The sequence below is a fragment of the Ostrinia nubilalis genome, chromosome 28 (genome assembly GCF_963855985.1).
Source record: "Ostrinia nubilalis chromosome 28, ilOstNubi1.1, whole genome shotgun sequence".
Taxonomy (NCBI): domain Eukaryota; kingdom Metazoa; phylum Arthropoda; class Insecta; order Lepidoptera; family Crambidae; genus Ostrinia; species Ostrinia nubilalis.
Window position 1 is genome coordinate 6,178,565 of NC_087115.1, and position 14,480 is coordinate 6,193,044.

A 14,480-nucleotide genomic window follows, 5' to 3' on the forward strand; every position below is an offset into this window, starting at 1 on the left:
GGGGTAGAAAGTTATTTTAGTGGTGATTTGCTTCAAAGTTGATATTAATTACTCATTAGTGCATTTTTTTACAATCATGACGTCATGTTAACGACTACCATACTCTAGGGGCCTCCACTTAACCTCGGAGTGGGTGCCCGCTGCGTGCGCTCGCCCAACAATGCATAGTAATGCATGAAAGTCATGCCGCGGGCACCTGCTTGCGCTGTATACATAAACTCATTTTCGCGCGAGAGTTTTGGCGGAGGCCCTTGAGGTAGTGGGAGTAGTCTTGAGGAAAAGCTCCTTCTCCCACGGCCAGTGGCATGCTGGAAGCTTGGTGATTCTAGCACCCGTAGGAAAATATAAAAAAAAAGTTTACCAATAATACTGCGGTAGGTGTAGTTTTCGATTTCGTTGTAAAAAAATAATACCACCGAGTAACTTTCACCGGATCAAAGGCCGAGCTGCATATTCATAAAATATAAGAAAAAAATATTTTCATGTTTATTTAACCTGATTTTTATATTTTAAAAGTATTTAAACATTTAGATAATAACGTTAAAACATTTAAAAATAATCGTATGAGGTGAATTTTAAAGACTTTTATTAAATTAAATTGATGCCAGAGGAAAAAGAGCATAATTACAATAAAAAAAACTCACTTTCTGATATCTAGTTGGTATTGTTGATCTAAGGCCAACACTTCTTCGCTCTGCTTCGATCCAGTTTGCTACGCTCCGCTTTGGTGGAAACCGGGTCTTATCATCTTATGGGGAAAACTGTAAAAAAAAACTGGCAAAAAGGTTTAGTCCAAGTCTGTACGAAAATTTAAAAAAAGTAAAGTCACAACAAAAAAAAGTAAACAAATTGCTAATTTGTGTGAAATAAATAATAATGATTTATTTGTGATATTTCTCCAAAAGCCGTACAGAATGGCTGGTCTCTTATGTAGAATATGCCTGGCACGTGATACTCGTATGTGTACAATGTACAACACGCCACTGGAAGTGCTTTATCAAAAAATCACAAAAATACCTGTAAGTTAGCTTTTCTTCTTTTAGTTGTATGTTTATTTATGTTTCCTTTGTTGTACTGGTATATATCATAATTAAATTGTAATAAACATTTCCTGTAAGTATAATTTATTTACTACATATTTTTGGGTGTTTTTTAAGTAATAATGCATTTAAAAAAAGTATTTATGTATGTTTATATCCTTTGTTTGGTACCTAACCATAGTAACCATAGTTTATATCCTTTGCTTAATTTGGGACTACATAAATGCAGTGTAAAAATTGTCCAATGATTTTTATTTCTGATTCAAAAAGTTATACCTACTTATTGTTTGTTCTCTTCACATGATTTAGCAAACAGACAGTTAACAATACTATGTACACCCACCTTATAGTCAGTAAACACAACACAAAAACGACACATATGTGACATTGTTATTAATTAGTAATTTTGTTCGTTTCTTATTTGCCTTGTCTATTACCTACACATAATATGATTATGTCTGTAGCACTTTTAGCCCTATATGTTTGTAATTACAGTAAATAAACTGCAATAATTAAAACATTCTCAGCACTTGCCCTATGTTTGTCTCGAAGTGCTGGTAGGGCCCAAAAGATAAGGAGACATGTAAAGTGATAAGGGTCTAAACTGAATAAATATTTTTGATTTTGATAAATTTTCAGCTTAAAACAAAAGACGGAAGACCGCACGTGGTGTGTTATGTCTGCTACCATTTATTGAGCAAGTGTCACAAATTCATTGAAAGTGCCGTTAAAACTGACAAAGTTCTTCAACGACTATGTAGCAGTGGTATACAGGTATATTTTAATAATTGTTTTACGAATAGTCCGTTTAATGGATTATTCCACTTTTGTTTATCTGGGTGAAGAAACTTCCACAATGAAAAAAAAATGTGATGCCAGTTATATAAAACATTCCTTAATTTTTTAAAAGAAACAGAACTGCATTCAAGGATTTTCGATTTTTTTTCGAAAATTCACTACCATACCATATCTGTACATAATTAAAATAATTCAGGATCCTTTCATTTGATTTATCAAGTATGTTAGAGAGATTTCATCCTTATACTTAACGCTAACGATCGATGCAATAAAAATATAGGATGTAATTTCTTAACAGATTTTAGTAGGTTTAATTCCGGGGCGTGGCTAGCTTTGAAAATCTTGAATGCAGTTCTATTTCTTTTCAGAACTAAAGGAATATTTTCTCTGATAAAAAAACTCTATCTACAATGTTAAGACTTACTTTCCCTCCAGGTGGCATTACAAAAGCCCACCCTGTAAAATATGTAAATGTTTTTTTAAAATACATAATATTATTAAGTTTAAAATGTTACTATCTTTTCAGTTAACCGAGCAGCATATTGCAGCGATAGACAAGGCTTTCTTACTCACACCATTAACTAAGTCACGCGTTATAAATGTAAACGCAATAAGCGATTCAGACGGAGTCAGTATAGAAGTGGCTGAAGTCAAGAGAGAAATTGAAGAAGATAAGCCTATATATTATGAGGTGGAAGTTGTTAAAGAAAAAGCTGATTCTTTAGGTTTTGACGGTATAAATAATACAGAACATAGTTCAAAACAGTACGCTTGTACTATCTGTGGTCATTGCTTGCTCACCAAGTAAGTATCCTACTAATATGTACCTATATGCATATCTAAAAATTTATATTGTTCCATTGTACCTACCACCATGTTTTAAGCAAATAAAATTTTTGATTTGATAGTATACAGTAGAGATGAAACGGATAGTTGTTTGGCCGGCGGCCGGATAGTTGGCCCATTGTCTCGTTGCATGTCGTGACAAGTTTAGCGCCGCACAGGTGCTTCGAACGCGATCAGTGGGTCTATTAGTAGACTAGACTAGTCACGCTATAGCGACCGGCGCTCATTTTACTCACGAAGGCTTACAGGTCGTGCAGTTCGGCAGCGTTACCGGTGCTTGCCGGCGTATTGCCCGCCGACCTGTAAGTCTCTCGTGCAGGACGACTTGCGGAGGGAATCCAGCTGGCCCCCAGGGAGCGCCGGGAATTGAAGCGCACCATTAGAGGGGATGCCGTGGCCCTTCGGCAGGAGGTGGGATGCCAGCAGCGACAGACGTGAGCTGTACCAGTTCTTTCCCATCGTGGCGGTGAGGCTCTCACTCGGCTGGGTAGAACCTGATTACGTGGTTTCCCAATTGTTAACTGGGCACGGGTGCTTCAGGCAGCGCCTACACAGGATGACGCTGTGCGAGTCTGCACTATGCCCATGCGGCGAGGAAGTCGAAGAGAGCCGCGATCACGCACTTTGGGAATGTAACCTCTATGACGAAGCTCGACAGAAGATGCTGGATGCGATACGGAGAGCCGAGCAAGGACCTGTTTATCACCAGGACCTCACGAGTAGTCGCAGTAACTGGATCGCGCTGCGCGAGTTCGCGCACTCCTGGCACACATCAGGCGAAGTTATGAGAAGAAGTGATGACATTTATCAACGATAGCAGCCCGACGCGAAGTACCGTATTTGTGGTGTCAAGCCCCAGAAGGGGGAGAATTGACTATGAGAAGGGACATGGATCAGATAAATTTGTAGGGAGTCAAGCAAAGCGCCCGGGGAAAAGAGCCCAGAGCAAGTACCCGCGCGCTCTCCCGAGATTCGGTTCGTACGCCGTGAGGCAGGAAGAACCATGGATGGTGGTAGTCACGCTATAATAGAGAAATCAATTTTTAAGCTTCTAGTCCTAAAATTCTTCTTCTTGTCGTGTCGGCAACAAACCTATTCAGTGTCAGCCCAAAACTCTGCTACAAGAGTGGCGTTGTCAGTAGCATTAATCAAATCTTGCGTGCAGTTGTTTGGGCACGCAGGGCATTCCTAAAATAGATTGAATAATATTCATATTATCTCATAATGAAAACAAATATTTGCTGAGGGCGCCTTTTCAGCATGTTGAGTTAAATATGTATGCACCTAAATGTTATATGCTGAATAAAGTAATTCTATTCTATTTTCAGAGCTGAAGCTAGGAAGCACTACAAATGGCATGGCACCTCCGAAGAACCCTATCTGGACTGTCTGAATTATTTATTTGGTAAGAAATCCAATCTGTCCTAAAGTCCCTTTAATTCACGTTCGTAACTGACCTTTGGTAACCAGATACGAACAGAGAAAACAAAAACCATTTTCGTAGCTGGTTATGCAACATGGTTACAAAAACGACAAGTAAATTCCATTCTCGTAACCGATGCCCTTAGTCAATATTACTTTTGACTATTGTTTCTAATAGTATCTTCGAAGTCCTATGAGATAGGCAAGTAATATTTTAAGGTATTATAGATAATTATATCATGCATTAATATAAAGTAACAATAGCTGCCAATTTTCTAGGACAGCGGACGAAAAAATGTTTTCTGAAAATCATAAATTAATAAATAATTCCTAAATTACTGCAGCAATAACCATTTATTTTTGCATAAAGGTAGACGTTATAGTGATAGGTAAATTTATTTACAAAATTTTGACTTCATGTATTTTTTTTAGAAAATATGCTTCTAAAACTGATTTTTTTATAAAATCACAAAATCGAATATTTCTTCGAAACTAAGCAAATACAACTACTAGTTCCTTCATCAATTTTATACATAATAGTAATATCTAACGATTGAATTAATAAAACATGGATGTCCGCTTCTAAGGCAAAATAAAAGACTGTGCAAAGGTCAGTTACGAACGTGGATTAAAGGCTAAAGTCCGGTCGCCGAGCAGATAGAATTTCGTCCAACGACCTCATGCTACCCATCCTTATCACTCGCACGTAATTATATTGCTGTCGCGACTGTGCGACGAACGGCCGCAGTGTGAGTGCGAGTGATCGAATCCTACATTAATTCTAGGGGCAGCTAGTTTAATAATGTTTTAATGGTTATAGGCACTCCACCAACTGTGGAAGTCACTATGCAACCTATCACGGCGCCAACTGACAGCAAAGAAGTAATAAAGGCGCCAACTGACCACAAAGAAGCTCTACCGGCGTCAACTGGCAGCACACAAGCAGTGAAGACGCCAACATACAGCATACAAGCTATGACTGCGCCAAATGGCAGCAAACAATCACTAACGGCACTAACTGGCAATTTACAAGTAGTGATGGCACCAACTGACAGCAAAAAATCACTAACGGTGCCAACTGACTACAAAGAATCACACGCGGTGCCAACTGATAGCAAAGAATCACTAACGACGCCAACTGACAGCATTCAAGCTGTGACGGCGCCATCTTACAGCATACAAGCGTTGACGGTGCCAACTGACTACAAAGAATCACACGCGGCGCCAACTGACAGCAAAGAATCACTAACGGCGCCAACTGACGGCATTCAAGTGGTGACGGCGCCAACTCATAGCAGAAAAGTGCTGAAGGCGTCAAGTGACAGCAAAGAAACAGTAACGGCGCCAACTGACAGCATACAAGTGGTGACGGCGCAAACTATCATAGCGTCCGACACTAGTCCAACGAAGATTGAAAATGATGAAGGTATATAAGTTTTTTGTTTATTAAAACCAAATACCTAAGGGCCCTTACCCAAGAAAATCCAGTTTCAAGGAAAACTATAACGGTTCAGATTGATCAGTTAGTTTAAGAGTAATAGTCGTTCAACTCAATTATTAGAAAAGGACATTGTCAGAAACCGCCTAAAAAACCGCCCAAAAACATTAACCCATCATAATTATTTTCTATTTTTTTTAATACATTAAGCACCCTTTCATTCTAATGGACACTTAAGCATTGAAAAATTAAATAAATAAGTCTTTTAACGTTTATTCTATAATACTATTACAACTTCCGGACGTTTTGGTGCGTGGCATGGTCTAAAACCTATCAAGTTCCATAATTTTTGCCGATAAAATCTGTACGAGGCATTACCGTACTTTATTGCTGGGAGTCCATGTATAGTGATGTTCCTGCGACCATCATAGACAATAAAATATCGATTTTGAAAATAAAATAAATCGATTAAACTGCTTTGAAGACTAGATTTGCGTTAAAAGCTAAAAAGATATTGACAGTTTGACACTATTACAAGAAGATATCTAAAGTGTCCAACTGGTCGAAGGTCGTAAATAAAATAAAAATAATTAGGACCATAAACTGATATTCATGGTATCATAACTGTAAAAGTGTCAGAATCCGATGTTGAATCCAATGCCAGTTGAAGTGTGAGAAACATATATATTTTTTTTTTATGTGACAGGAGGCAAATGAGCAGACGGATCACCTGATATCAACCTAGTATAGTTGCCAGTCTCTCATAATCTATGCCAATGAGGGTTTTCGCGATTGAAAAATCCGCCAGATGGCAATACGTAGACGTGAGGTCCAAATGCTGCATGATTGGTTATTTTTGACATGACATTGACAGATATCCACCAATCATGCAGCATTTGGACCTCGCGTCTACGTATTGCCATCTCGCGGATTTTTCAATCGCGAAAACCCTCATTCATAGCACATGTATAATAATAGACCAAATGAACTTTTATAGATTGTGAAAGAGAAGATAAAGATTTTATTATTTTATTAAAATCTTGCCACGAGGTAGTTTTTCAGTAGAAACCAGGATTGGATAATCGCTACAGGCAAGTATCAGAACATTTTATAAATATTTTTAATCGATTATATCCATGTGAATCGTTTTAATAAATTGTCATTTTACTTTTTCAATTAAAACTTTTTCAATCCCTAGTCTTGTCAAACTGTCATAATGTCAACAAATTATAAATGTCACGTCAGTTGACTCAATTTCAGTCTTCTGTGCGTTTATTGTATTTTTATTTCAATGAAATAGTGCTAAAGGGTTAGTACTAAAACTGAAAGCCTTTTTTCAGAAAGAAAACCAATGTGGTGCCCTTATTATTCATGCTGTTTGAAAGTTACAAGTCAGTGATACAGAGTTGCCGACATTATAACTCCGTAGTGATACCATACCAAAGAAGAAGTTTTCCTAAACACTTGTGTTGTTTTTATATGTGATCGAATAAAAAGGATTAATTCTACTGCTCAAATGGAATAACTTATCCCAAGAGACCGAATATAAAAAAAACCTCTCCATAGAAATTATCACCATCACGAGGATGAGAATTTGATATTGGTCCTGTAAGAAAAGTAGTTGTATTTCAGTAGTAGAATCAACCCTTCTTGTTTCATCAGCAAGAGTAACTATAAAAACGCCCTGTAGGTAGGTATTATTAAGCTGAAGAGTTTGTTTAGTGTCAAAGACTGTCACACAGTGTAACTTAAATTGGCATATTATGATAATGAACATAAAAACTTAAATAAATATTTATGTTAATATTTTTTCTATTTATTTATTTTCCCAAAGCTTCACAGTGACAGCTGAAACAGCAATACTGTTAACAAAAAAGTAAAACTAAACTTGGAACAAACTGTTACAAATATGAGGGGTTTAATATTTTACAAATTAAAATAAAACCGCATGTTGCTTTACTTTCTCGTATAGGTAATAAATGTAATTAATGGCTAGATTATTAATGTTACTTTGTTACCCTCAATAGTGAGGAAATCTTATAAAATGGTAACCCTGATTTTTATTGTCATTCAAGTGCTCTTTCTTCGCATAGGCTTCTGTGATTTGGCCAAGGGCCACACACATTGCGATAACATTATGCGACATTGATTTGACAGCAGCGGAGTGAAGTCTTGCGACTATGCAAAATGATACCCTGTAATCGTAGCGCATACAGACATAGACTGGGCGGGGCACATAGCTCGTAGAGCTGATGGCCGCTGGGGCAGGAAAGTTCTTGAGTGGCGACCACGAGCCGAAAGACGTAGCGTGGGCAGGCCTCCCACTAGGTGGACCGACGATCTGGTGAAGGTCGCGGGAGGTGCCTGTATGCGAGCGGTGCAGGATCGGTCTTCGTGGAAATCCTTGGGGGAGGCCTTTGTCCAGCAGTGGACGTCTTTTCGGCTGAAACGAACGAACGAACGATACGTATTACCACTATTTACCAGACATTACTATTTATTGCATACTCGCCGGATTACACGTAGGAGCACGCGCGTAACAGCTTCGGCCTTGCATTATTATAAGATCTTGTTCCGCCCTTTTACGAACTTCCTCCGTGAGGATATCCCCGCCGAATTCTATGATGAACCTATCAAAAGTCATATTCTGCAATGTCAACCCACCACAAGGTGGACCGACGACCTGATAAAGGTAGCGGGAAGGCGCTGGATGCAGGCCGCTACCAACCGTGCGATGTGGAAGTCATTGGGGGAGGCCTATGTTCAGTAGTGGACGTCCTGTGGCTGAAATGATGATGATGATGAAGAAATGAATGAAAATGACAAATCTTCGCACGTGTATAATACCGTGCCAAAGTAATCATATAATTTTGGCACCTTAATAACTATTGCCGTTTTTGTTGTAAAGATCATGCAGCGCTACTTGCGGATATTATTGGAAAGAAAACTATGTGGGCTCTAGATCTGAAGCCGCTTTAACGAACACGAAGTGCTCATACAATGCGGCGTATTTTCTTCCAGTCTTTAGTCAGGACTTTAGTCGAATTAAAACCCCGGTTGAACGTGATATAGCCGCACTAGAATACGATGCTTTTTTGCATAATCGCAAGACTTCGTTCCGGTGTCGACCGAATGTTATCATGATGTATGTGGCCCAGGGGTTACCGTAGCCGCTAAGGTTTGAAACTTCTTGCTTAAAATATTGTAGTCTTTGGCATAGACTACGATGGTAGTCATGGAGATAGGAGTTTGTTATCTCGTGTCAGATGTAAATGGTGAAAAGAAAACTCATGATTCGTGGTATTTTTATGTAATATGTAGGTATTTTATAAAAGTGGAACCCCGAGTGATCTCCAAAACCCATTCTATTATTATATACGATTCGGCTTCGATATCTATAATACAATAGGAGTTTATTTCATGTGTCAGATGACAAGGGTGGAAACAACCTACGATTCATGTTGTTTATTTACGTGCAATATGTGGGCATATTGTAAAAGTGGAATGCCGAGTTGTATTTCTAAAACTTGTTCTATTATTTTATACTATTTGGCTGCGACTCGGCGTGACGACAATACAAAACATTTTTCGCGAATCGGTGTTCATACATTCACACAATACATTAGACGCCATGTTGTCATAAACGACATATTATAAAATCGCTGTGATTTAATATTCTTAATCATTAATTTTATGGCAAGTGTCCATCAGGAATCATTGTTCTTACACACAGAATCGTATTATTTCGCTTTCGGGTAGTAATATGTCAAAATTGTTGGTTCTTTAGGCGAACAATGTATGGAGAACGAACATTGTCCTTTATTGCCTAGTAAAAATTGCTAATGGAAAGCCTTGGGGGAGGCCTTTGTCCAGCAGTGGACGTCATTTGGCTGAAACGAACGAACGAAAAATTCCTCAGAGAAAACATTAATAGTGACTTTTAACCTTTTCAGCGCCACGTCAAATACGAAAGCCACAGCCCCGCCAGGCTTGATAAATTATGATATCAATATAATCATTGTATTCATTATTCATTTACTTTACTCAATGAGGGCTATCGTTTTAGCGCTTGTTAGTTAGCGCCACTGTAGAGTAAAGTCCTGTCAAAATTGCCAGAGGTGCCAACTGTTAAGTATAAAAACGATAGCCCTCATTAGCCTATTACTGACATCATTTTTAAAGCGGATTAATCCGTCGTTGGCGGTCAACCTGATGTACGCATGTATCCGTCATTGCCGTTGAAAAGGTTAAAGAAGTAATGGCTTGTTTGTAACGCTTAAAACCTTGTATCGCGAATAAATATTTAAGAAAACTGTACAGTGTGAGTCACGTTAAAGTGTACATAATTATGAAAATAGATGAAACTAGACCTATTTTTATCGACAAAAAAGAGGTCAAAAATTTTTTGAGACTTTTAAAAAAAAAATGATTTTTTTTTCTTCCAATTACTTATTGTAAAGAAAACGTAATCACTTTTAAACTAAGCGGTATATCCTGATAAAATAAAAACAGTAATAATGCCAAATAACAGGCGATACTAAAAAATACATAAAATACACAAAAAATGCCAACAAATAATAAAAAATGATACTTTTTGAAAAAAATCTGATTTTAAATTCGTGTTTTTTTGGTTACTTGATAAATTTCTCCAAAAAATGCCCCTATAACAGGTGGTTTTTATTACTTTGTATTATTCTCTATTGTATTATCTTTGTAAAACCAAAAATCCCATGTCTCTATCCCTATCACAACATTTCGCACCTTCGGTAGAACAAGGGCACAATTGCACTTTTTGCAATTTTACAGGAGAGCTATTAATTATTAGCTACACATTTTTAAAGTATTTCTGCATACTTAACTCATTTTTGCAATTTTTGACAATTGTGCCCTTGTTCTACCGAAGGTGCGATTTGCTATGATCGTTTGAACAAAGGCCTGCCACAACATTTTTCTCCGCTACAGGTAGAGACAATTTTAATTTTAACTGAAATGCTTATTCTACTTCGAAATCTTTGGTTTTTATTTGAAATCTAACTTGTCTTTATCAAAATTACGAATCTAGAGACATTTTCAGTTTCTTTGTTAACGAAGCGTTGAATAGCGCGCCCGGAGGGGCTTAGTTTAAACGATCATTGCAAACGTTGTGATAGGGATAGAGACATGTGATTTTTGGTTTTACAAAGGTAATACGATAGAGAATAATACAAAGTAATAAAAACCACCGGTTATAGGGGCTTTTTTTGGAGAAATTTATCAAATAACCAAAAAAACACTAATTTAAAAGCAGATTTTTTTCGAAAAGTATGATTTTTTATTATTTGTTGGCATTTTACACACACTGTATTGTAGTAATGAGGGGCAACTACGGAATCATACACTGCGCGTGGCCCGACACGCACTTGGTTAACTGTTTCTGCATATTCCCTATTTTACTATTTCAATTTTATTATATTTAGGTATCTATCTTAATTGAAATCTAATGACAACATTCGTTAATTTTTATTTTACAGAAAAGCCTAAGAAAGTGGAATTAGACGAAAAATCAAATTTACCCGAAGAAGTAAAAGAAGGATTGCCAAAACTTTACAAAGACGTAAAAAAATTAACGAAGAAAGAGCTTAAAAAGGACGTCAGTAAAAAAACTGTAAAACCAAACAATATAATAAAGAAAAAAGAAAAAGCAACTAACAGTGAAGTGACTATAAAAAAGAGAAAACTCACTAAAAACATGAAACCAAATAGAAAAAATGAAACAAAATTGGCCATTAGTAATAATTTAATCGAAAACGAGGTATATTATGAAGTCCCATTATTTAAATCGGATGACCCGTTAGACACAAATTATAAAGATAATACACCAAATACAGATAGATTAGACAGTTCAGACACGAATATGGACACGGAAGATATAGAACAAAATGATGAAAATGAAACGAAAAAAATTACAGCAACAGAAAAAACATTTCCATGTGATACTTGTAAAAAAGTCTTCCCAAGTAATGCGAGGTTGAAACGCCATAGACGTGTGCACACGGGCGAGAAACCATTCTCATGCGAACATTGCTCGAAAACATTCGCAGACAAATGTAACCTAAGTCGACATTCCCGAATCCATTCCGGAGAAAAGCCATTCGAGTGCTATCTCTGCGGAAAATGTTTCTCGATTAAAACTCACTTGAGCGTTCACTTACTCACGCACAATAATTCTAGTAAAATACGAATTAAAAACACTTTGTCGTGCGATGCTTGTGGAAAAATATACACGCACAAAATGAATTTAGCACGGCACATATCAATAAAGCATGGCAATGTGGCGCAAGAAAAGGACGATTCGAAATCATTTTCATGCGATTTGTGCCAGTTCAAATGTAACGATAAGCACTATTTGGTTAAGCATATGAAAATGCACGTTGAAGATAAACCGTTCACGTGTACTTTCTGTGGGAAGGGTTTCACGAAAAATCAACTTTTGAAAGACCATGTTCGAACTCACACGGGTGAAAAACCGTATCTGTGCAATAAGTGTGGCATGAAATTTATACAGAAAAGCAATTTGAAGCGACATCTTAATTGTTGCAGCAAAAAGAATGTAACTGAGAAACGGTTTCCGTGCAATTGTTGTGGTAGATTGTTTGGACATAGAAGCAATTTGAAACGCCATCTACAAAGCTGCAAAATGAATGTCGCTAAAGATTCTTTGGCAAAGCTTGTTGGTAGGACAGTGAAGCGTCGTGTTTAGCGGTTTTGTTATATTTTCTAAAATTGTGCTTACCCGACTATTAAATCCTACTAATATTATAAATGCGAAAGTTTGGATGTCTGGATGTTTGTTACTCTTTCACGCAAAAACTACTGAATGCATTTTGATGAAACCGTAATTGAAACAGTAACCTGAAAAAATACAAATAATTTAAATTTCTGCAAATCCTTTATGGAAAACTGTAACATAATGTATTGTAAATAATATTGTATAGATTTGAAATAAATGAATTATTGTGCCATTTTTATCATTTTTTATTTTATACCTAACATTAGCCCTATAGGTCAGGACTAAGTAGGTGGTATAGATCGTATATAAGGTGTTATTTTTTATACTGATCATACTTTACCAACGCATCTAATAAAATCATACAAATACAACCCAAGTGTTTTTAAAAAAAAATTCAGGCTAGTTTTCGAGTAAAACGACAAAGAATGTTTCGAAAAAAATAAAAAATAAATCATCCTTTGAGCGCGGTGAGTATTCGTTTACGCACTATCGTAGTAGCCGGCCGAGGGCAACGACCGCTGCCACGTGATGCCGCGCCGCGTGAGTCGGCCATATTGATATCGCTGCCAGTCGCTCCGCGCCCACAGCCCGCGCCGAGCCGCCGATCGGCATGCGGGAGCGCAACAACATAAATAATCGTCCCAGTCCGCTGTCCGTCCAATGTGCCCAAACGTATTGCAGTGTAAGTGCGAGTTATTACAATGCCGCGCTTGATAAATAACAAAACGCAGGTGAAATTATGTTTCGGGCACACTAACAAGCCGACGAGAAAAATTGACGAGTCGAAAACCTTCACACCTTGCTTGTTTGGAGCCGCGCAGCGCTTCAGGGAGCGCAGCCGTATCCTGACTTGACGAGATCCCGTGCGCTTCGAGGACGAAGTTCTGGATTTCAATTTCAATCACCGGCACAGTGCTGGCGGTACCCAGATGCGAGCGCCGCAGACGGCGGCTTTTACGTAAAAATACGGAATGCCTTATCAAGGAGTTGTTGCCAGAGGGCCACGACCGCGACCGAGTTCTATCGATGGTTATTGCGGAAGTCTACCTAGGTACATACCTACAGTGTGATTTGGACAGATGAGTGCTTGTTTACGCGAAAGGGACTTTTTCCGTAAAAAAGTTAGTGCGCGAATTGTGAATACAACATCCGACGTGGTGTCTAGTGAACAGCAAGCAAGTGTGCAGCCCGGAAGCATTACCTCAATTCGATCGTGGCTAGATTAGACAGTGCAAGACAGTGTTTACGTAAACATTCAACAAAGGCTTGACGTTCAAAATTTATTGTGATTAGTGTAATAATAACCTAGGAACTTTAAATAACAACATTCGAAATAGGTAAATGTGTGAATAAGTAAAATCAATGAATCTAAAGTGTGATGGCAAATCATAATTTAGGAATTAAAACTAGGAAAATTGATCAGTGAGTTTTATTTACAACACCTATTCATATTCAATATTAGGGTGCATTTCCACTGAAGCGAAGCGAAGTAGTAATAGGTATGTACCTATCAATTTTTTATTACGACTCTAAATAAATTGCGTAGGCATTACGAAACCGTAGATATTGAATTCCAATTTCTATCCTTTTTTTAAATTTCTAGTTTAACGCGGATGATTCGCCTCGGTTCGTTGGAAAAGTCCCCCGCTATTACACTAATGAAAATACACTTATTTACCTACTTATGTGGCTAGATTTTGTTTCTCCCAGCGCGTAATACCTATTAACATGACGTAACATCGTACATACTCACGAGTGATAATTTTTGGTAACGTAGGTTTAGTGTAATCTAACCTTTATGTGTGTGAACGTTGAATGAACGCGCGCGGCCATTGTTCGTACTCGTATGAATGAAATGAGTAAAGAAAGAGAGAGAGGCAGTGAGTGAAGACAGGATGGTTGTAAAAATAAAATCTTTTTTTTGTTAGGAAAAGTAAAAACAAAAACTAGCCTGAATTTTTTTTTAAAAACACTTGGGTTGTATTTGTATGATTTTATTAGATGCGTTGGTAAAGTATGATCAGTATAAAAAATAACACCTTATATAATATCTATAGTAATAAATTAAACAATTTATCGAAATAAATTAAATGTTTTATTGAAATAAATTAAATATTTTGACAAAATAAATCGGTGAATTATACATTACAAGTACCTACTGTAAATA

The 14,480-nt window shown here is 37.3% G+C and overlaps 1 protein-coding gene across 1 annotated transcript; it reads left to right on the forward strand.

Annotated features, from left to right (window-relative positions):
- The first annotated feature begins 651 nt into the window (after positions 1 to 651).
- On the forward strand, positions 652 to 12,549 carry LOC135085282 (zinc finger protein 287-like). The gene is made up of 6 exons (XM_063980048.1): positions 652 to 1,019; positions 1,680 to 1,814; positions 2,365 to 2,642; positions 4,013 to 4,089; positions 4,927 to 5,532; positions 11,055 to 12,549. Exons 1-6 carry the CDS (start codon positions 915 to 917, stop codon positions 12,281 to 12,283), a joined length of 2,430 nt encoding a protein of 809 aa, XP_063836118.1. The 5' UTR covers positions 652 to 914; the 3' UTR covers positions 12,284 to 12,549.
- Positions 12,550 to 14,480: the final 1,931 nt, after the last annotated feature.